The following is a 23,786-nucleotide window of genomic DNA, read 5'->3' on the forward strand; positions in this document are numbered from 1 at the left end:
CAGTGAAGAAGCTTAGCAGACACACCTTCACCAACTCATTGAGGCTAGCGTTAGCAGTACTGGGGCAAAGGGACATGCGCGCCTCCTGATATCATGCGCTGAGGACAGGGGACACCACTGCAGAGATGAGACGCTGCACCCAGACAGGCAGACAGATAGGAGGGACATCAAATATCCTAAATCTAATCATGAGCAAACAGACAAGTTCGCACTGAGAGGCTTCCTACAAAATCGGCCTGTACTCTTTAAACATATAAGGGGCAAGAAAGCCAAGGAAAGGCTGAAGAACTGTTCCACATTACAGGAGACAAAAGAGACATGACAACTAAGCTGCAATGCATGACCTCAGAGTGGATCCTGAACTGGGAAGGGAATAAGCAGCTTTTACAAAACGTGTTATTAAGACAACCAACAAAATTTAAATATATCCTATGAACCAGATTGTTGTGTCACTATTAATCTTCATAATTTGATAACTATATTCTGAGTGTATATAAAAATGTCCTTGCTTCTTAGGAAATATGCAATTAGTATTTAGAGATAAAGGGACAAGGTACCTCCCTCCAACTTAAACGGTTCAGGAAAACATGCCTATGAATCTGCGTACAGGACACATGACAGTTCTTCCTTCCTAAGCCCTATCACACAACTTTTTATATGTTTGAAATTACATCAAAATTAAGTTATAAAATAAAGGAGTACTGCCCCAATAACAAAGGCAGAATAAGCTCACGAACAAGATAAAAATCAACATCTACAACGATATCAAAGAGTTAAGTATCCATCCAAGTTAACAATTACAGTGCCGCTGGCAATCTTTTCCACATCAAAATCATTTGATCCACACACAGGAATACCAACCTACTCAGATGCAATGGAATAAAGACTCCTTGAGAGGTAATAACGTAGAAAAGAGAGGATCCAGCCAGGTGTGGTGGCTGACACCTGTAATCCCAGCACTTTGGGAGGCCAAAGTGGGAGGACCACTTGAGCTCAGGAGTTTGAGGCCAGCCTGAGCAAGAGCAAGACACCAAGTAGCCTGGGGTTGTGGCACAAGCCTGTAGTCCCAGCTACTCAGGTGACTGAGGCAGGAGGATCACTTGATCTCAGTAGTTTGAAGTTGCAGTGAGTAACGATGGAACCAGTATACTCTACCCAGGGCAAGAGAATAAGACTCTGTCTCAAAAAAATAAAATAAAAAACAGGATGTAAATTATCATTTTTTAAGGTTTAATATAAAAGGAGGCAAGAACTATGGAGAGATTTAGAAAGAAATGCAGTATCTTCCTAGGGTTTTCCTTAGCATGAGGAAAACAATATTTTTTAAAAAGGAAGAGGTAAATTTAGGGAAAAATGCAATATAAGAAAAATAAAAATTTGCCAATAAACATTTGTCAACAAAATCAGGAAAAGATTGTGTGCTTTCATGTCAGAATAAGATTATCAAAATACATAAACATAAAAACTTAAAAAAAATAAGAAAACAATCATTTAAAAGAATGAATATACTAATTTTTAGCAAACCTTGTAGGTTTAAAAATTAGAACATGGGGCAGCGCCTGTGGCTCAAAGGACTAGGGTGCTGGCCCCATATGCTAGAGGTGGCAGTTTCAAACCCAGCCCCAGCCACAAATTGCAAAAAAAAAAAAAAATTAGAACATGGGTAATACAAATAATAGCTAATTAAACTGATTATTCTAAATATATTAACTATTATTATTTAAGAGGACTCAGGAAACACCCTTGTAATAGGGATTTTTTTTTTTTTTTTTTTTTTAGTTTTTGGCTGGGGCTGGGTTTGAACCTGCCACCTCTGGTATATGGGGCCGGCACTCTACTCCTTTGAGCCACAAGCCCCGCCCAGTAATATGGATATTTTAGTCAAAAGACTACCTTAAAAACCTCAAAGTTATCATAGTTAAATTTTTATAAAGTCCACAAAAACAAAAACGAATAGCCAAAGATTAAATAATTAAAAAAGCATTCTTTAACCAAATGTAAAAATGAAATCTCCAAATTAACAGCTGTTCTCAATTTAGAAAACAAAACCAAGAACACTACTCTAATGTACAAGATGCAGCCAAGTACATTCAGTAAAAAATTTCATACAGTGTTTGTTCTCTTTCAAAAGGTGCAAAGTAACTGAGCTAAAGAAAAATCCCCTGAACCTGGCTTTTCTCTTTATGGAATGTATAGTGAGGTTTACTGTGATGCTCAAGACGTTAGTGACTAAGTAGCAGAAGCCTGTGTTAAATTAAATCATGGGAGGCCTTCATCTTGACTGACCTGCACACCAGACCAAACAGAACACAGTCATTCACGCTACGTTTGGTGCCACGTAACCAAACTGAACCTGAGTACGTTTCAGTTTTCAGCAAGCAAAGGGGCCCAGTCTCTTCTGTTTTAATCCGATAGTAAAGTAAGTTTAAACAACCAATCTAGTTTTTGTTCCTGTTTCTTTTCTGGTCCCTTTCTGCCTGCAAAGCCTACCTCCCCTGCTCTCGTCAGCCTTTCTGTTCCTTAGAAGAGACGCTGCCCTGTTCATCAATCACTAATAAAAGCCAATATAGGTCTAAGTTTAGATCTTTAAACTTAATTTGTAGAAATTTCATTTATTGACATCTGAGGCCTAAAACTGAAGTTGTATGGCATTGTAAGTGTCACTAGTGTGTTCCCTGAACAAGATGGAAGAGAGAGTGAAGGAGCAAAAGGTGGCTCTCAGGGCTGATGCTCAGAGTCCCGAGGACACCGCCTAAGCCCGTCAAAGGTCAGCACTGCTCTACTCTTCTCCAGGGCAGCTGGAGGCAGCAGGAACACACACTCTCAGGCTGACCCTCTGCCTGGTGCAAAAGTGAGCGCCAACTCCCTTCTATCCCTGTGCCTGCCTGGCTACACCGCATGAGCAGGAGGGACGTCCCAGGCACCCTCAGTCTGAGCCAGAGCGTCCACATGTGTGCACATGGGTGCGTCCTCCTTACCAGAGCCTTCAGGAGAAAGACACAGACAAGAACAGAAGGGGAGAAAAGACACAGATAAGGCAGTATGAAAACACAAAACATTTACATTGCCTTAAAAATAAAAAGAAGTTGATCTTTCAAAAATAATACAGCACACTAATAAAGATGCCATAGAGAAAACTGGAGAAAAGACAGATATAAAAGGTGCAGAGAAGATCGTTTTAAACACTTTACCATATTCCTCTAATAAAAAGGTTTTTTATAAATACAGTCCCATTTTTGTGGAATTATTCTGTTTAAATATACATATGGAAAAATCTAGAATATTATAATGTTATGTATTATGATACAGTTATATCTAAAAATTAGATATAGGATTTTTGCTTACTTTCTACTACTATTTATTTTTTTGTCATTGTCACTTACCTTAGGGTTTTCTTTTAATTTCAGGTTAACATGAGGGCATATATGATTAGGGCACATTATTTATCTTTTAAAGGTAAATTTTTTCCTATTTTCGTACATTGAATGTATATTATTTGTGGAATAAAATACTGTTTAAAAACAAAGAATCATATATAGTTTTTATTTTATATTCTAAATAATTAAAATGTTGATAAGAAGGTTAGGTTTATAATAAAATGGTATATTTTAGATGTCAATTAAATTATATAATTGTGGTGAAATTTTTTGCATTATCAAAAAAAATTAGCTCTAATAAAAGACACTGTAGGATTAGGATTTTAATAGTAAATTCTTTCAAATGTCTATAAACTGTCATGGAATACAAAGAAGGATGCAATGTCATCCAATTCATTTTAGACCAATAAAAATATATATAAACATAGTACACTAAAAAAGAAAACCAATCTCACCTATGAAAATGGATATAAAAGTCATCAACAAAAATACTAAACAAAGAGAATTCAAATAGCAGGAAAACCAAAAAGGATTTACCCCAGGAAGTCAATGACTTTTTAATTGACCAAACCGCCATCATATCCATAGAGCAAATAAGAAAAACCATATAGTATTAATAGATTCGGAAAGAGATCCAGTAATATTCAATATTTATTGCTATTTAAAAATAATAGAAAGAAAAAGAATTTTCCAAACACTATAAATAACACCTATCACAAGCTCCTAGATAATAAAATACTCAGTATAGAACAACTAAACAATTTCTACTAAAAATCAGGAACAAGAAAGACCATATATGACCATTACCATATGTTATTACTCTAGCAGATTTGATCTATGCAATAAAATATCAAACAGATATATGGCATAAGGATGTCCAACCTGTGGGCTGCACGCCCATTCTGTGAATATGCTTTTTGGGGGGTTTTCTTCTGTTTTTTTCTAATCAGCTTTCCTTAGTGTTTGTGTATTTAATGTGTGGCCCATGACAACTTTTATTTTTCCAATGTACAATAGAGAAGAAAAGAACGGACAACCCTCACTAAAGACCATTAAGTGCTAAAAAGAGGCTGGGCATTGTGGCTCATGCCTGTAATCCTAACACCCAGGGAAGCCAAGCAGGAAGATCCCTTGAGCTCAGGTGTTCAAGACCAGCCTGAGCAAGAACAATTAAAAACTCTACTAAAAACTGAAAAAAATAGCCAGGCATTGTGGCAAGTACCTAGTCAGAACCAGTCAGGAGGCTGAGGCAGGAGGATCCCTTGAACCCAGGAATTTGAGGTTGCTGTGAGCTAGGCTGCCACCATGGCACTGTAGCTCTAGCCTGAGCAACAGAGTGAGACTACTGTCTCAAAGAAGTAAATAAATAAAAAGATAAGACAATTTTCACGTTTGCAGATACTATTACATTCTTATAACTAGTAAGAAATTATATGAAAAAAACAGTAAATTTGCTACTTACATTTATACACTTATACCACATATACACACACGCACATCAAAATTTTTCTTATATGTTAGTATAAAATGGTTAAGAAAATTGAGAAAGATACCACTAAACAGAAATGAATAACCAGAAACAGATAGAATATTCCTAAAACATGTGTGACAAAGAGTTTGTATTCAGAACACACCAAAGAATTACAACTCAAAAATGAAAGACAACTCAACTGAAAAGAATGGGCAAAGATTTAGAAACTTCAAAATAGGATATACCACTGGCCAATAAGCAAAAGACAAACTACTTGATATCGTTAGTCATTATAGAAAGGCAAATAAAAACAATGAAATAAAATATCACTATATGACTACCAAACTGGTTATAAGAAAAAGACTGACAACACCAAAATAACCATGATTCCAACTCATTACTAGTGGAGTTCAAAATAAGACAACCACTTTGGAAAATTCTTTCTAAGTTCACATAAACTTAACATACATTTGTCCTACAGCCCAGTAATTTTACTCCTACTATTTACCAAGAGAATAAAAACATTTGCCCACAAAAAGGCTTGTGCACAAATGTTTATTGCAGCATGATTCCAAAAAAATGTAAGCAACTTAAATGTTCATCAGTAAGAACCTGAACAATGAGATACTTCATAGTAATAAAAAGGAAGGGATCACTAACATGTACAGCAAGGATGAATCTCAAAAACTTTATGCTGGTGATAGGAAGTAGGAACTTCCATATACTAGAAATAAAAATTCCAAAGTGAAATTAAGAAAACAATCTCATTTACAACCCCAGAAAAACAAATAAAATGCCCAGAAACAAATTCAATTAAAAAGTACAAGACTTTTACACTAAAAGTTATAAAACAATATGGAAAGAAATTAAAGAAGATCTATCCTTGTAAATGTATCAGAAGACCTGACAATGGAAAGATGGAAATATTCCCCTAGATTGACTTACAGATTCAACACAACCACTATCCAAATCTCAGCTTATATTAAAAAAAAAAAAAAATCAAGATACCCTGAACCATCAAAACAAGCTTAAGCAAAGAGTAAAGTTGGAGAAATCACATTTTCCAATTTGAAAACTTACTACAAGTCTACAGCAGTCAAGACAGTCTGATAGTGGCATAACAAGAGACATTTAAGTCAGCAGAATAAACTGGAAGGTCCAAAACAAACCATGAAGGAGTAAATCTTCATGGCCTTAGGTTAGGCAATGATTTCTTACTATGGCATCAAAAGCACACACACACACACAAATGAAAACCAAACTGGACTTAATCCAAATGAAAACTTTTATGCATCGAAATATACCTTCAAGTAAAGGAAAAAACAACACACAAGATGGAAAAAATATTGCAAATCATTACCTGGCAAGGGACAATAAAAAAACAAGGAAAAGATTATTAGATTATTAGAACAGATATTTCTCATAAAAAGATACATGAGCAGCCAATATACATACAGAAAGATTTTTAACATCACAGTCTTTAGGAACATGACAATCAAAAGACACCATTTCTCACACACTAGCATGACTACAGTAAAAAAGACAGACAAGTTGGCGAAGATGTGGGGAAAGTTAAATTCTGGTACATTGCTAGCGGAAAGGTAAAATGGTGCAACCATTTGCAAGACAACTTGAGGCTTCCTCAAAATGCCAAAAATAGAGTTACCACGTAACCTAGAAAAATCTACTCCAGTAGAATGACAGAAACATTTGTCACCATAAAAGCACAAATGTGGTGTTCCTGCAATTGCCAGGGGGATCTTGCTCAAAAAATCTTTTCCCAGGCCAATATTTTCAAGCATTTTTCCCATATTCTCTTCTAGAATTTCTCATTGTTTCATGTCTTAAACTTAAATCTTTTACCCAGAGATGATCAATTTTTGTCAGTGGTGAGAGGTGCAGGTCCAGTTTCAGTCTTCTTCATGTGGCAAACTGTTCTCCCAGCACCATTTATTAAATAAGGATTCTTTGCCCAGGGCATGCTTGTGTTAGGTTTATCAAAGATCAAATGACTATACGTGGCTGGATTCATCTCTAGATTCTCCATTCTATTCCACAGATCACTGTCTCCATTTTTGTGCCAGTACTATGCTGTTTGGATCACTATAGACTTGTAGTATAACCTGAAGTCTGGTAATGTGATGCCTCCAGATTTGTTTTTATCTCTAACAATTATATCGCTGTTTGGGTTTTTTTCTGGTTCCACATGAAATGAAGTACTCTTTTTTTCAAGTTCTTCTAAGTATGACATCTGTAGTTTGTTTTGGGTAGTATGATCATTTTCATGATGTTTATTCTTCCTAGACACAAGCATGGTATATTCTTGCATTTGTTAACATCTCCTGCTATTTCTTTTCTCAGGATTTCATAAATGGGATTTGATCAAGCTAACGCTTCTGCAGAGCTAAAGGTACCATAACCAAAGTAAACAGACAGCCTTCAGAATGGGAGAAGATTTTTGCATGTTATAAATCTAACAAAAGCCTGATAATTAGAATTTACAAATAACTCAAATGAATCAACAAGAGAAGAGCGGACAAGTCATTTTTAAGTGGGCAAGAGACTTGAAAAGAAACTTCTCTGAAAATGACAAATGGCCAACACACACATGAAAACGCTCATCGTCTTTAATCATCAGACAAATGCAAATCAAAACCGCTCTGAGGTATCAGAGACCAGCTGGCTGCAGCGGGGAAATGAGAGAATGAGAGACCTTTCCAGGGTGAAAAAAATGTGGTTTCAAAAGGCAGATACAATTGTCAAAGCTCACTGAACACTGCACCTTGGATTAATATATTGCACTGCACGTAAATTATGCTTCAATGAAAGCTAAATATAAAGAAAAAGCACCCACAACTGAGGTCAATAAAGTAACTATTTTTGGCTTAGGATACAGTTAAGTGTTTAAGAAGAGGCACTATAGAGAAGGCCACCACGACCACCTCCAGGTTTGATTTGTTAAAATGACTTACAAGTCTCAGAACATTTTCATACTCACAGCTATGGCTTGTTACAGGCAAAGGATAAAAAGCAAAGCCAGCAAAGGGAAAAGGCAGAGAGACCCAGCCCAAGTGAAAGTAGGAGCAAGCTTCTAGGAGGCCTCTCCCTGTGGAGTCACACGGGGTGCCTTTCATTCCTCCAGCACCAAGTTGTGACGATACACATGACATGCTGTTGGCCAGAGACACTCATTACAGACCCAGTGCCCAAGGTTTCTACTGGGGGGCTGATTAGGTGGGCACCCTTTGCTTAGTACAAGCTAAGATTCCAGACTCCCAGAAGGAAAGGATAAAAGGAAACTACACTTTTTGCACAAAAGATTGACAAACAGTAAGCTACTCTTATCATTGAGGAAATCCACATCCCAAGATGCCAACCCTGCATGCAAGACCTTCGTAAGGACAACAGGTTCAGACCTGCTATGTTAACTCTTCTCTACACAGCCATGATATTTGCAGTTTATTGTCAGCCAGTCCCAATAATAATAATCTGTACAATAATCACAAAAATATGAAAAGAGGAAAAAAATAAAGCAAATGTATCAAAATGTTAATAAACTCATGAATCTGGGTGAAAAGTTCTTTGCAGTATTCTTACAACTTTTCTTTGAATTAGAAATTATTTCAAAATAAAAAGTAAATTAATGGGAGCCAGAGGGATTTTATTCTTAAAAGGCTTTTCTTAATAAAAATCTAAAAATAATTTCAATTAAAAAATGTATACTTACCATAAACAGAACTATAAAATTACAGTGAGATATGAAATATTTGAAAAGAATTACACAACATGCTGTGAAATACAAAAAGTAGACATCACAAAACGTCACTTAGTCCCAAGATTTTATGAGACATAGTGGACACTGGATTTTACCAGTCTAGCATACTTTTTACCATTTCTCATGGCAACAAAATTCTTGTCTTGGACTGAACCCATTTCACGGGTCCACTCACATGGTTTATATGCACAGCCGACCCTGCCCTCCATAATTTCCACTCACACAAAACCATGCCCACCAAAATGACTAGGCCTTGGTGATTCCAGTCCCTACATCTCTGAACACAATAACTACATCAAAAATAAGCACCTGATCAAAGCTGGGCCAGTCAGATAAAGTAGTAAGGAAAACTTCTTGTCCTGGTTGCCCAAGTGTCAACACGAGTATCTCAGCTGCCTGGGACCATCTTACCCACCATGTGAAGAAAGCCAGAGGGAAGATAGAAGCAACAGTACTCAGAAAACGTTAATTTGAGTACCCTGAATCCAGCCTTATCTGGGCTACAAATCTATGAAATTCTCAGTGACATAATTACATTTTCTTTTTTTGCTTAAGGCTAATAATTTAGGTTTTCATTTCTTACAACCAAGTGTTTTAACTAATGTATCATTAATATCTCAAACAAAAAAATTCTAAAATTAATAAAAATAGACCAAATTAACAGAGAAAATAACACATGAAACAAGGCAGATGACCCTAATAGTGACTGTAGTGTATGTGTGTAACTAATCTTATGTTCTAAGAAACATCGCAAATTATCAAGGGATAAATTATTTAGCAACAATCAGTATTAAGAAAATTATAATAGTTATTTGAAAAAATAAAATAGAGCCTCACTTCACATTCCCTGAAATTAATTGCCCAGAATATCCCAAATGAAAGAGAAAAATACATACCTAGATTATTTTCCAGCCACTGATGCCCTTCAATTAGTTGATCAATTAAGGCAAAATAATGGGAAGTAGCTTCATCGGGCATGACCCAGCCGCCTGTCACAATCTCAAACTGACCATTTTCTATTAAACTGAGGAGAAAATTATAAGAGTTTACATTAACAAATACAAGAAAAGTTCAAATAAAAAAACTAAACAAACACTTAATTATAGCCCTTAACTATAACCAGTATTTATACTAGTTTTAAAACAGTATTTTCCATACCAGTGAATGAATTTTAATTTGAGGCCCGTGATAAAGCACTCTTAGAGAAGTACCTTGAGTAACCTCTCTCCTCCCCTGGGCAAAGCCACCAGATCATTCTGGAGGTTCCTTTTCACAGGGTATAATCTGCCTCACAGTTTCAAAGATTCTCAGTATCAGGTGCTACACAGACTTATTTCTGAATCTTGCAGAGCACCTGGCGAAGTGTTTTACTCAGTATATGCTTGAGAAGTATTCATTGTCTGGCTGTCATCTTAAGCACAATACTTGTTTCAATATACCTTTATCAGAAAATTAATATTTACTTTAGTCCTGATAATGCTGTAAGTGAATCATGCAAACTACTCCACAAAATAGTAATAATAAAGGTAAAGCTAGTAAATATCACATGACTCTGAGAATACAAAAAACATTATAAAGCACTTTGCCCCAGACTTAGGTAAAATGTCAACTATACAGTTTATTTTACAGTATTGAATGAAAAGCTCTAATTTTATCATTGTCTATCGGGTACTCTTTGCTGTAATGCAACATTACACCTGGTGACAAGATTCCCCAGCCCTAATAATTGAATTGTTTTACGAAGACATCTTTCCCTGAGAAGAAAAAAAAAATCATAAAATATTAAAATATTTGAAGAAATGCCTGAGGAAGCATTAAAGTTATGAAGATAAGCATATATCTTATGAGCCACAAACTTCTCAAGGTACAAGACAGTCTGAACAATGAGGTAAAATTTTAGAAAAAAGCAAAGCAGCTTCAAAAAATGGCCTCAGCTAAAAGCCAATGACTAAGCCAAGTTCAGGTGAAGCAGATCAGAGGCACAAAGGGTGAATAAAGATTTTCCTCCAAAGTACATAACAGAAGCCATAACATTAACACACATCTGACTTATTCACACATGTGCACAAGTGTATGACCAATCACAGAATAGATAATGAACTCAATTTCTAAAAAATATAATAGAATAAAAGATTTCCTGCAAAATGTGAAAGAACTGAACTAAATTTATGTTACCGTAAGGATCACCAACTAATATAATTTCACAAGAAAATAGGATGACTCATAGACTATCTAAAGAAATTCAAAATGTCCAGTTAAACCACAAATTTCAAAGGCCCAAATAAAGACCCTCTAATAAAGAATCTGGACGTTTCTAAAAATTGCATCTCTGTAGTTAACACAACTAAATTCAAGACTCCTGTGCCCAACCCTTACTGGCAATGGGCCTTCCCTAGTTAGTTTGTTTTTCTTACCTTTCTGCTGATTGCCCGTTTTAGCCAAATTCTAAAGGCAACGGACCAGTCCTGCCCTTTATACCTTATACCTGGTAGACTGGGATGTTAGGATGGTTTAGGGTTCAATCACTGACCACCAAATAAGGACATTTAACTTCACTATCTTAATATTCAAATAAACAGATCCTTTGGAAAATTTCAGATATGCACTTTTGGAAAATAAATTCTTAGTTGATTTTGAGTAGAGAACATGAAAGCCAGATTAAGAAAACTAAAAAATAAATTTAAAGAAATACTCCAATGGTAGCATTTTTCTTCCGTCATCCGTTACATTTCGCTACATGATTCCTATTCCACAGGCATGAATGGTCTTCAAAGAATAGTCCATCAGTCACACATATTATACACAGCAGCTAATTTTCCCAACTCGTTTGTGAATAATTCTCCCCTTTCCTACCAGGCCTTATATGCTGTATACCATACTACACGTAGGAGCTCTTATCTAGACACACTGGTTACTTTAAAGACTAACCTATTCGTTTTGGAGAGGCATGGAAAGCTTTCCATTTATTAAAATGTTTTCAGCACTTTCTTATCTATTCTCCTATCTCCTATCTGTCCCAACCTGGTTGGTCTCAACTACCTTCATGTCTCAGTTCAGAAAAGTCTTCATAGGGGCGGTGCCTGTGGCTCAGTGAGTAGAGCGCTGGCCCCATATACGGAGGGTGGCGGGTTCGAACCAGTTCGAAACTGCAACAAAAAAAATAGCCAGATGTTGTCGGGGGGGAGGGTCTATAGTCCCAGCTACTCGGGAGGCTGAGGCAAGAGCATCACCTAAGTCCAAGAGCTGGAGATTGCTGTGAGCTGTGATGCCACAGTACTCTACCCAGGGCGACAGTTTAAGGCTCTGTCTCTTAAAGAAAAAAAAAAAAAGAAAGAAATGATCCTCTCACTGAATGGTCATGGGGTGGGGGTGTTTGGCACACTTTTGGGCAGTGCCTGTGGCTCAAAAGGGTAGGGCTCCGGTCCCATATGCTGGAGGTGGCAGGCTCAAACCCAGCCCTGGCCATAAAAAAAAAAAAAAAAAAAAAAAGTCTTCATAGCACCTAAGCTAAACCATCGTTCTGCTGTACACCATCACAGCTTTTAACAAGAACCAAACTTCCATGCCTCTTCTCTCTCCTCCTCACTCCTACCCACCATTAGAACGTAAGCTCCATGAGGGCAGGTCCAGGAGGTGGGGCCTGTTTCATTCAGACTTACATGTCCAGCATGTAGAAGCTTGCTAGGTACACATGGGCACTCAAAAATGTTTGTTAGATGAATGAACAAGTGAATGAGGGAGTCCATCAGATTAATGTGGGTATTTATACTAAATTTTTGTATTAGATAAAGCTCACAGATATATGCAAAAAAAGCTAGAAAGCAAAGGGTCAGGATCAAGTTCTAATGATCTTAGGTTTAAGGTGACATGATCTAGAGAATATGGGAGTGGGAGAAAATACGGAGGAGGCAGAAGAGAGAAAAGATGTTTCATTACAAAGTGCCAGTGGTATTAGCAAATGACTGGAGATAGAAAGAATTGATGCAAATATGACTTAGGGTTTTAATACCAGGTGTTTAAAGGAGTGGTAATAACAATACACAGGCAGTGGAGGTCCCCCGAGAAGGGAAGTCACTTTGCAGTCATGAGTACAAATTGGGACTGGCCTCTCTGTAGCAGTAGAACATCCTAAAGGAGCTAACTGAAAAAGAAGAATACATTTAAGAAAAGGGGCCAATAAAAAGGGAAGGATGTGAAATCTAAAGGAAACACTGAGAAGGACAGTCAAAGATCAAGCAGAAGGATGAGAAGAAATGCGGGTGATAAGGAAAGTTAAAGACAAAAAGAATTAACTTATGAATTTAGCCTGAAACATTCTAGAAAAGAGTTATGAGAGGCCACCTGCCCTTCCAGTTGGTAAAAGCCAGTAAAAAGTTACAACAACTGTAACTTAGAAATAGATACCACACAGGTGGCCAGAATAGGAAGTTGAGAAATAGATTTGTTTAAATATTTATATTATTCAAATAGCCATTAATATTGAAGATGTCTCAAAACACTAAAAATGTAACTACTACATGATCCAGCAATTCTAATTCCAGGTATTTATCCAAAGGAAAAGAAATTTTTTATTGCTGCACTGTTCACAACATCAGAGATATAGCATCAACCTTAATGTCATCAAGGGATGAATGGATAAAGAAATGTGGTGTATGAACACAATGGAATATTCAGCCATACAAAAATAATTCAACCTTGCCATTTTCAGCAACATGGATGGAACTGGAGGTCATTATGTTAAGTGAAATAAGAGAGGAACAGAAAAGACACTCATATGTGGGAGCTAAAACAGAGGCTCTCAGGGAGGCAGAGAATAGAATGATAGATACCAGAGGCTGGAAAGGGTGTGCAGGTAAATGGTGGGTGGGCGCTGAGGAAGAGAGGCTGGTTAATGGGCGCCATCACAACACAGTCAGAAGGAGTAAGTTCTGTCATTCAATAGTTGGGTAGTGTGAATATGGTTACTTTAAAGACTAACCCATTCATTTGGAAAGGCATGGAAAGCTTTCCATTTATGAAAATGTTTTCTTAATTTTAAAAAAATGTGTCCTATATTTCAAAGAGGACTTGAAGAAATGTTCCCAACACATAAATAATAAAATAGTTGAGGTGATGGACACACCAAATATTCTGACTTGATCATTAATTACATGTAACAAAATATAACATGTACCAAAATGTAACATGTACCAAAATATAGCATGTACCAAAATATCACAGGCACCCCATAAATACAATAGAAATATCAGCATCAGTTAAAAATAAACAAAGTAGCCATCAAATTAATGCAGAAAGAATAGATTACTGTTTTTTTAAAAAAACTCCAATCAGAGTGATTTAAAGTAAGCTCATAAGAAAAAATCCAGATATTATGTCATAAAAGGCAAGAGACTCATATTTTAAAATACATAGGTTTTTATGAAAAATTGCATGAGTAGGTCAAAAAACAGGAATAAATGATGTCATAATAGCAGGCCAGAAAGGTTTTGGTTTTGTTTATTCCAGTTTCTCTAATCAGACAAAACAAAACAGACAATGGAAAAAACAGACAACATGATTTTCAGGTTAATGAATACTCCTGTTTTTAAACTGCCCATCCTTCTTCCAGTATCACCCTTTAAACCATCTAAAAGGATTTAAAAAAAAGATCAAAAACCAGAAGATCCTTTCAGGCAGGAAAGTTTGGTTTGATATAAATATTTACTGTGTGAGGCCAAACACTTGCCATTCAACAACAACAAAAACCCAGAAACTTCAGAAGCACACAAATTTGCTCTGTATTTTAGAACATATGTGATGAGAATTGTCTGATGAATGAGAGAAAAACAAAGAAATAGTCCAAAAGACACAAGTAAAACGGTTGACTTAATTATCAAGAAGGATCATGACAATCATCATCATTCAGTGGGGACTACAAACAAGACCAAAATTCTTACAGAAATAATACTTCAGAAGATACTTTACTTTAAAAAAATTATAGAAATAAGAGAAAAGCTATGTTAGCCTGCAAAAAAGTACCATACTTAAAATGGACAAGGTTAGTGGTAAGACATTAAAACAGATTGTAACCATACACTCGAGACTAACAATTTTTTTTCAATTACCTAAGAGTTAATACCTGTATCAACAGAAAAACCTACTTAGAATGAACACAGGCACTTCCAAACACTTCCACTGAATGAGCAAAAAGCTTCGGTTGAACTATGTCTCTGACAGGCAGGGGAATGCAAAGTCCAAAAGATGAGTCCACACGATAGGGTCGATTGCTTAGTTTCTATCAAGACTTTCTGATTTCTAGCAGTTTTTTACCTATACACTTCGTGATATTTACTAATAAACATGAGCGCTAGATGAAAAAGTAGCAAGATACAGGGAAAGAAAGGGAACAAAGGAGTACATTTATCTAGAAAAATTAGAAATTAGAAAACCAGGCACTGACTTTCAAAATTAATAATACTCATGTTTTGTTGTTCACGGTAATGAGTTAACTCCTTACAAATGATAAAAGGCATTAAAGTACTTCCATGTTTCTATTTCAATGATGGGGAATTTGGTATAAAAAGCTTCTGAAAATATCTGATCAAAATTAAGCTGAGCATGACTGTCATTGCTCATATTGCCTGCGATACAGAATTTACACTTATGAATTTACTACAAAACACAGGAAGCTGCAAATCATTTTCTCTAAGTGTCACTTTTTCTCTAAGTGTCACTTTTTCCATGAGACATTTGGAATTCGGTCACACAGAAAAGATACACTCAAGGAGCTTTTCTCCCTAATGGGGAAATTGTTACAGACAACTTAGTAGCAAACAATGCATCATTTAGCAAGCTTCAAAGAATCACAAATTAATTTCACGTGGAAAAACTGAGTTGAATTTGTAATCATACATCTGGGGAAATATGAAATAATACGAGATGACATACATGGTTTCATTCCTAAATTTAAAAAAATAATAATTAAGTGGACAATTCAAAAGGATAGAGGCTGCCCAGGCATCGATTTATACCCTAAAGAATCTACTAATAAGACTCTCTGATTCATATCCCTTTCATGGAGAGTTAGTTATCTAGCACGAGAGTAAAAATAAGATTTATTTTAAACTTCCTCATACAAGAAATTAGGGAAAGTCCTTGTATATTTTTTAATATTATTGATGCCTGCCTATAAAGATTTAGTATTTGAGAAGCAGAGGGCACATCACTTACCTCTCATCATTTCTTCCTCATCTTATCCAGTCATACTCCCTTCTTCAGTTCACCTGCCTACGTTTTCCATTTGCCTTATAATTCTTCCCCTTGTAATATCTGCTCACTGGCTCTATGGACCCATTAGAAGTCATTACTGGCCACCATATCCCACCCAAACTGTTATCATTTAATCCAAAGCTTTTGTTTCATCGCACTGATAACAAAATCGAACTATTTCTACATTTGCTGTCTTTCTCTTCCAATAGACTGTAAGCACCAGGAGAACAGGAATCACATCTGTTCAATCCATTCATAGCTTAACATTAAGTGTTCCAGTTAGTATAAAACCATAAGAAATAAAGCAAAAGAAAAAGACAATCCTTTGAAGCAGATATTTCAGAAAGAACTGACTTCTAAAATTGAAAAGAAATTTAATCTTGCTCGTAAGAAAATGAAAGTTAAAACTTCAGTGAGATGTCACTCTTCATCACTTATCAGATTGAAAAGATCAGAAAGTTGTATAACATACTGTGACGTCAAGGAAGTGTGCAAATAGGTATTGTTACACATTGCCAGCAATAACTATTAAATCATAAGATGTGTATATACTTTTATCCATGCCTACTTGAAATAAGTCAAAATATTTAAGAATATAGAAAACAGGCTGGGCACCCATAGCTAAGTGGTTAGAGCACCAGCCCTGTGCACTAGGGATATTGGGTTTGAACTGGATGCAGGCCTGCTTATCATAAATGAATGAATGAATAAATAAATAACTGCATGTATGTATGTATAGAAAACAAAATAAAACCTTGTAGATACTAAAAATAAAAGATACATTATGTGTTAGCAAGAGACTAAAAATAAAATTGAGAATATTTAAATAAATTAACTCCTAGTCATAAGATAGATTTTAAACTAAAAGTCTCCAAGATATTTATTTATTTGAAAACAGCAGGGGGGGGTGCAGGGGGAGGGACACAACAAAAGTAAGTGTTGATAAGGATATGAAGAAATTAGAAATTATCCACTGCTGATCGGAATGTAAAATGGTACAGCCAATGTGGAAAACAGTGGGGACTTTATGAAGGATTCTTCAAAAAGTAAACAGAATTACAGCAACCCCATTTCTGGGTATATACAAAAAAGAATTGAAAGAATGGACTCAAATGAATATTCATACACCCAAGTTCACGGCAGCGTCATCCCCGAAGTCTGACGTTCTGGTTTCTATCACAACAGTTCAGTTTGGTCTACAGAATCGCACGGCACTTACTCTTCTGTATCTGGCTTCTTTGGCTTCATAGGTTTGTGAGACTCATCCACATTACTGTGTACTTCAGTAAAGCACTATTTTTTCTTCCAGAAAAAAACTCATTCCGTTATATGAATGGACTACAAATTTTCAATCCCTCATCATGCTGACGGACACCTGCACCGTTTCCAGTTTGAAGTTCCTATGACAAGGTCTGTTATGAAAGTGACTATACAACTGTTGTAGACAGGTTTTCATCTCTCTTAGGTAAATTCCTAGGAGTGAAGCTCCCAGGTCACATGGTGGGTGCTTAATTTTGGAAAACTCTTGGAGGCTTTTTAAAAGTCACCCACACTCTTACATTCCCAGCAGCAATATATGAGGATTCTAGCTGCTATGCACTGTTGCCAGCCTGTGGTGTTGTGGGTTTCAGACAGTATCTCCCTGGGAGAAATTCTCATCTGGAGGTCACACGTGGTCATACATTACGAGCCTCTGCAGGAACACCCTGCCCCACCCCCTCCCCTACTGATACAATCTAATCAACTTTAGGGGTGTGAACAGGCCATGCTCTTGCTCATTCCCGCCCCACGATCAGTCTCTTCTCAGAACCTGGGATTCCCTCTGCACCTTCTAACACCCTCTTCCTGACTGGCTAGATCTAGTTATTCTTCAGGTTCCAGCCTGAATATCCCTTGCTTATGTAAACCCTCTAGACCTCCTTCTTGCCTCCATAAAAGGAAACCCTTTATTGTAATACTGTGTTTAAGTGTCTTCTCTGCTCTTCCCTGAGGGCTGGGACCAGGTCAGTCTTGCTCACCCCCTATATCCCTGAGCACAGTACAATGAGTATTTGTTGAGTAAATGGAGAAATAAATAAGGGAAGGCTTCAGAGATGAGGTAATAGTTCAGCTGAGTCTTTGAAGTGAGTAGGACTGAAACTGCCCAATGCACAAAAGGAAAAAATAAAAATCCAAGCTGAACACCTGGGCAAATTCCTAAACAGCATGAAGCAGAGCGGATCCAAGGACACCCATGTGGCCAAGGGTGCCCGAGACCAGATAAGAGGCAGGAACTGAGGTAAGGGTGGACACATTGGGAAGAATCAGAGAAAAGGACAATGTGCGTCAGGTAAAGGAGTTGATCTGTCTCTTTTTACACGGAAATGTCACTGAAGCATTTTAAAGCAAACATGGTCACACTGGCATGCCAGAAACAACAGCGCTGGTGAGATGGAGGAAGTGATACAGGGAACAGGAAGACCATTAGGAGGTTTTCACAATGGCATAAAACAAGAGCAATGGGGGTAAAAAGGAAAGGTCAGAGTCACAGACACTAAAGAGGCAGAACTGACAAGGCCCAGGGACTGACTGGATGTGGCAGAGGTGGCAAGTGGACAGGCCGAGCCTCACAGAGGCTGAAAGCACTGGCTCTGGGGCCAGGCTGGCTCTAGTCTTAACTCCACATGTACTAGCTGGGTGACCTTACCCACATTCCTTAACACCTCTGCCCTGGATCCCTCAACAGCAGAAAGAAGAGAAAAAGGACCTTAACTCAAGAGCCTTCAAGAGCAGAGCCTGCCAAAGGATTGCTGAATAGACACACGCGCGCACAGAATGTACCTGGCACACGGTAAGCACGCAGAGTTACCTTTTACAATCACCATTAACCAAGGACAAAGAAAGTGGTGTGGGTTGGCGTATTAGATCTGGAAGTAGTCAGCACGCCTGGGAGTTAAAACCACAGTGTGGACAGGCACACAAAATGGAGAGAGGAGAGCCACGGGGTGTCACCCCACAGGGGAGAACAGAAACGTATAAAAAGTGAGAAGGAAGAAATCAGAGAAGTGATTGAAAAGAAATGCTCAGCACGGCAGGAACAGCCCCTACAGAGAAAGTGCTCAGGGTCACAAAAGCCAAAAGGGAAGAATTTCAAGGAGAACGTGTCAACACTGCAAAGAAATCCTCCCTGAGAAACGAGAAAGTAACTGAGAAAGAGCACCCGGGACGGGGCTTCTCTGACTGCCCTGGTGCAAACAGAAGCCGGGGCTGAAGGAGAAGCGGAAGCAGCAGAGCAGCCCCACCCGGAGGGACCGGGATTGAGAGGGTGCAGACAGAGCGTACGCTTTCCCAAATAAATGTGTACTGTGCTTCAGTGATTAGAACTGATGGTATTTTAGAAACTGGTACACTGCACTGATCCCTTTGGAGAAATGCTAAATATCTTTAGGCTCGAAACTCAAGCCAAATCTGCAAGTGACTCTGAACCTCCTAAGACACACTGTAACTTCTTGTTGCTCTGTAAATTTTATACAAGGTTTTGATTAAATAACATAAAATCTAACCTGTATAAAATGTATGAGAAATTAGCCTATGTAGCAACATGTTTTTCTAGGAAAACCCTAAATGCACATCAGTTCAATTTGGATTCTTATTATTTAAGAAAGTAACATCAAATACTTCTCTGATTTCAATAAGCAAATAGAAATAGGTAAGAAAATAGGGTAGATCTTTCCAAAACAAACACAGGAAGAAAGACAAAAGAAGGTGATAGAGTAGATGAAAAAAAGGTTTGAATTTTTGGCAAAACAATGAAACCCAGCCATGTAGGACAGACACAAAATTTATACTGATAACACCTTCCTCCAGGACACATCAGGAGCCTTATTTTACACCAAAAGATCCACAAAGAGAAGTTGGTCAGGACTTTGGTGAACACAAAAACGGTTCTTGGATTCCCACAACTCAGTGGGTTTGTCTACTGAACACCGGTCTCAATGGCAGGTGCAATGAAGAACCTGTCCCGATGTCTCAGAGCTCAGAGAGGAACAAGGAACATGCCACATGCTGGGTGCCAGGCAGAGGAAATGCTGAGGTTAATGTTTGCCTCTGCCCGACTCTAAATAAGGGTTCATATTTTTGTGTGTTGTAAACACTGTGTGGTTCTTAACTGTCTTTAGTCCAAAATATCCAAATATGAAGCCCAAAAAGCAAAAAGAATGCAAGTATTAGCACGCAAGTCATTTTCAAAATAAAACAAGTACAAAAGACAATGTGCTGATTATTTAATGGTAAGTAAATTATTTAACTCCAACAGTATGTGCCACAAGTCGGCACCATGACTGCAATAGATTACATTATTTCAAGTCATGAGTAAACAGAAAAGCTAGATGTTATCTGCCTGGATGTCTCTTTAGATTCTCATTTTTCAAATCTTATAGAGCTAAATACTGCCAAGGGGTTGGCGAGGAAGGTGAAATCAAACAAGTCATTGTTGGAGTGGATTATAGAGAACATCTGAGTTATGCGTCTGTTAAGTTCCCGTCATCCGTTGGTATTCTTTAGGGACAAGGAAAGCACACATGGAACTCTGCTGGAATTAACAGGTTCTACTCTGCAATAGCCAGCCTGCAAATTTAGGTCCAAATATTTAATCCAGAGTTCATTTTCAAAAAGGGGAATACAAGCCATCGCATAATCATTATACTAGCAGTCAAAAAAACAAAAAATCTATTAGTGATCCCCCCTAGTTCAAGCTCAGAATTTTAAATTATGAGAGCAAATCTAAACTTTAAGTTTTCAAAAAAAATGCATTTAGGCAATTAATATTAAAAATGCTTTGTTCAAGTAAATAGAGGAAAAAAATTACCCTAGTTCCACAGATAAATGTACATATGAACAAAAATGATTCTGACCAGAAGGAAAAAAACTTCAGCAAACCTTGACCAGAAACAAAACAACCCACATTTGCACTAACATGGTTATGAAACAAATTTTTTCTTTAAGCAAAATGTTATCATAAAAGATCGGCCCTATATTCCAGAATATTTTAATTGACATCTTTGTACATCAAATGTGACCAAGTATTGGCAATTTTTTATGTTTCAAACTAAGTCAAATAGCCAACAGAAGAGAAAGGAGAGAGAGAACTTGTATCCAGACACAGTCAGGAAGGGGACTATGCTCAGGCCATCAGACTGGCAGCACTTCTGACAGATACCGTACAGGGGACACTGAAACAACCCAAGTACTGACCCACGACTGTCTAGCATGAAAAATTGTAACGGGGTCCACATCATAAACAGAGAAGAATCTGACAGCTTTTGGGAACAGGCCCTAGTCCAGAGGGCAAGGGCTGAAGGAGAGCTGAGTCCTGGAACAGACAGCAATCACAGTTTTCACCCTCATGGTGGGAGGCTGCCAAACGCACTGGACCTATGACAAGCAGCACCTTCAGACACACGATGCTCCCACCTGCTCAGAGGCCACTGTTAGAGAAAGTGAAGTGCAGAAAGCCAGCACCAGGCTCAGCAGACTTCACCAGAGAAACAAGGCACTTTACAGATGGGGCGTTCCTTCCCCAGGTCCCTGCAGGGGCCCAGCTCTTTTTATGACCTGGGCACCCGCCCCAGCTGCTGGATCCCCGGTGTTCATGTGACCTTCCAGGATGTAGTTCTTTAACAGAGAAACTGAGGCAGAATAGATCATCTAGCTTTCTCACTTGCAAGGGAACACAACCTGACTTTGGATCAAAACATGTAGGGAGACTGTCTTGGGCACACAGAATTGAAGATAGGCTAAAAGTCCGGGCTTGACCAAGGTCTGGAGGAAAGTGAGAGTTCATGCTGCAGGGACTGTGGGACTGGGAAGAGTCTCCCGAATGCAGGTGCAGCGAGGGGTGACCTGCAAACTTCCCTCAGGGGCTGCTTCTCTCCTTCCCATCTGTCCACTCCCGCTTCACTGTCTAAAGATTCAAAGCCCTGGGAAAGAGGTCACAGCTGACCTGTCTGGGCTAGGGCAGGAAGAGGGAGGCTCTGTTTCCTCTGTGTGACAGATCATCTCCCAAAAGGAAATCAGGTGAAAGAGATTTCAGGCATTCGGCAATGACTAATCCCTATAGCAAGGAAAGTGAAGTATGGGGTTAGAAAGGAAAGGGATTCCAGGCAAGTTACTCGTTACTTGGGACAAATTCCAGGTGTGGATATAGCTGTTCTTGCTCAAGAATAAATAAAAAGGTGGAAAACATTTGGACTATGGACAATAAGAAAAAGAATAGAGAGCCAAAGTTAAAACAAGCATTCAAAGTCAGAAAAGAAAGGACTCATTAGACAGTACTGAATAGGGAGGAGTGCACAGGTCGGAAATTCTTGAGAAAAACCTCCCAAAATGCTGTAAATATAGGAAATTAAAATAAAAATGCATATGAAAAAGAGACCCTAGAGACTCAATAACCAGATAAATGGATTCTAAAACAAATAAAATAAAAGTAGTTATCAATTAGTAAGTACAGAACATGGAAGCTAAAAACCACTCAAACTGATAGACGGAAAACTTAAATACTTAGATATGTAACTTTGCGAAGATTTATACTTTCACGGATATAGTAAAAAAATTCAAATAGCATCTGTGCACAACAAAAAAGTTATCTTCAATGAAGCATTATGTAAGGAAATTTTTTTAAGACAGAACACATACATTTTATACTTAAAATCTACCATTAAATGGTATAGATTCTCAAGATAACTTCAGAACTAAAACTTACATATGGCATCCAAGAGAAACATACAAGTGACAAATTAAAGTTAAAATAAGAGTTATTAACATTTATTGAGGATTTAAAATGTGCCAGGTATTGTGCCAAGCATGTTATTTGTATTAATTTAATCCTCACTGAGAACTAAATAACATTAACATTCCAATGTTAAATAAAATAAATTAGCATTCCAATGTTACTCCCACTTGAAGAAACTGAGGCATAGAGAAGTTATGTAAATTGCCCAAAGTAACCCAGTAGATGGGACTTCCCAGGAAGCCTGGCCCTAGCGCCCAGCCCTTTAGAACTACAACTCCAAATCCACTGTCCTTAAAGTAAAGAGGGCAGCACAGGTCAGGCAAATTCAAACAAACAAACAAACAACAAAAGATTGATAGTGACAGCAATAGTAGTCATTTAAAGGAGAAAAGATGGTAATTTGTCAATGATGAAAGTTAAAATTTATGATAAAGAAAAAGAATTTATGATGAAGAAAAGCCAGGGAGTGCCCAAACCCTGCAATCCTTGCCCCAACATAGATAATTTCAATGTCCATTAAATGAATGAATGAATGAACAAATGAGCTAATGAGGCAGCAAAGATCAGACAAGAATAAAAAATAAAAAATAAAACATTCCAAAATTTAAAAAAAAAAAAAAAAGCTGGCAGAGGAATAATAGCAAAATAATAAGTACAGTCAGTTCTGCTATAAAAGATTGTTTTAAAAGTAGGAATTCATTCCAAGTGATGGATTAGGGAACATAGTTTGCATTGCTTATGCACAACTTAGTCCTGAGAAATACTAGGCAAAGGAAAAAACCATACTGAGATGAACTGAGCTGTGCAGGAATACACAAGGCACCCCTCAGATGTCTCCTAGCTCTAGGCAGGCAGTGACCCACACACTCAATACCAGCCACCACAGCTGAACTTTCCAATGCATTTCAGATAACCCCCTTGCTGCCAATTCACAAAAACTCATGATCTATATTCCTCTCAATACCCATTTCCACAAGCAAACATTAGGTCTTTTTTAAGGTAAACTGATACATTTACTTATGCATTTCTTAACCAATTAAACACATGTGATACTGGACTAGCATCTTTATTACACTTCCAATTTGTGTGTGTGTGTCACTAATGAAGTGTTTAAGTGGTATACAGTATGCCCACTTTTTCCATAAG

At 37.5% G+C, this 23,786-nt stretch overlaps 1 protein-coding gene across 2 annotated transcripts in view; it reads right to left on the minus strand.

The window, feature by feature from the left end:
- The window catches only part of MAN2A1 (mannosidase alpha class 2A member 1), a 186,160-nt gene that overhangs the window by 109,547 nt on the left and 52,827 nt on the right, over positions 1-23,786 (minus strand). For both annotated transcript variants that reach the window (XM_003788924.3, XM_023512720.1), the window contains one exon: positions 9,520-9,647. In XM_003788924.3, coding sequence (XP_003788972.1) covers positions 9,520-9,647 — 128 coding nt within the window. The remainder of the gene's footprint in view (positions 1-9,519; positions 9,648-23,786) is intronic.

Source organism: Otolemur garnettii, unplaced genomic scaffold (genome assembly GCF_000181295.1).
Source record: "Otolemur garnettii isolate 467f Iridium unplaced genomic scaffold, OtoGar3 scaffold00030, whole genome shotgun sequence".
Taxonomy (NCBI): Eukaryota; Metazoa; Chordata; class Mammalia; order Primates; family Galagidae; genus Otolemur; species Otolemur garnettii.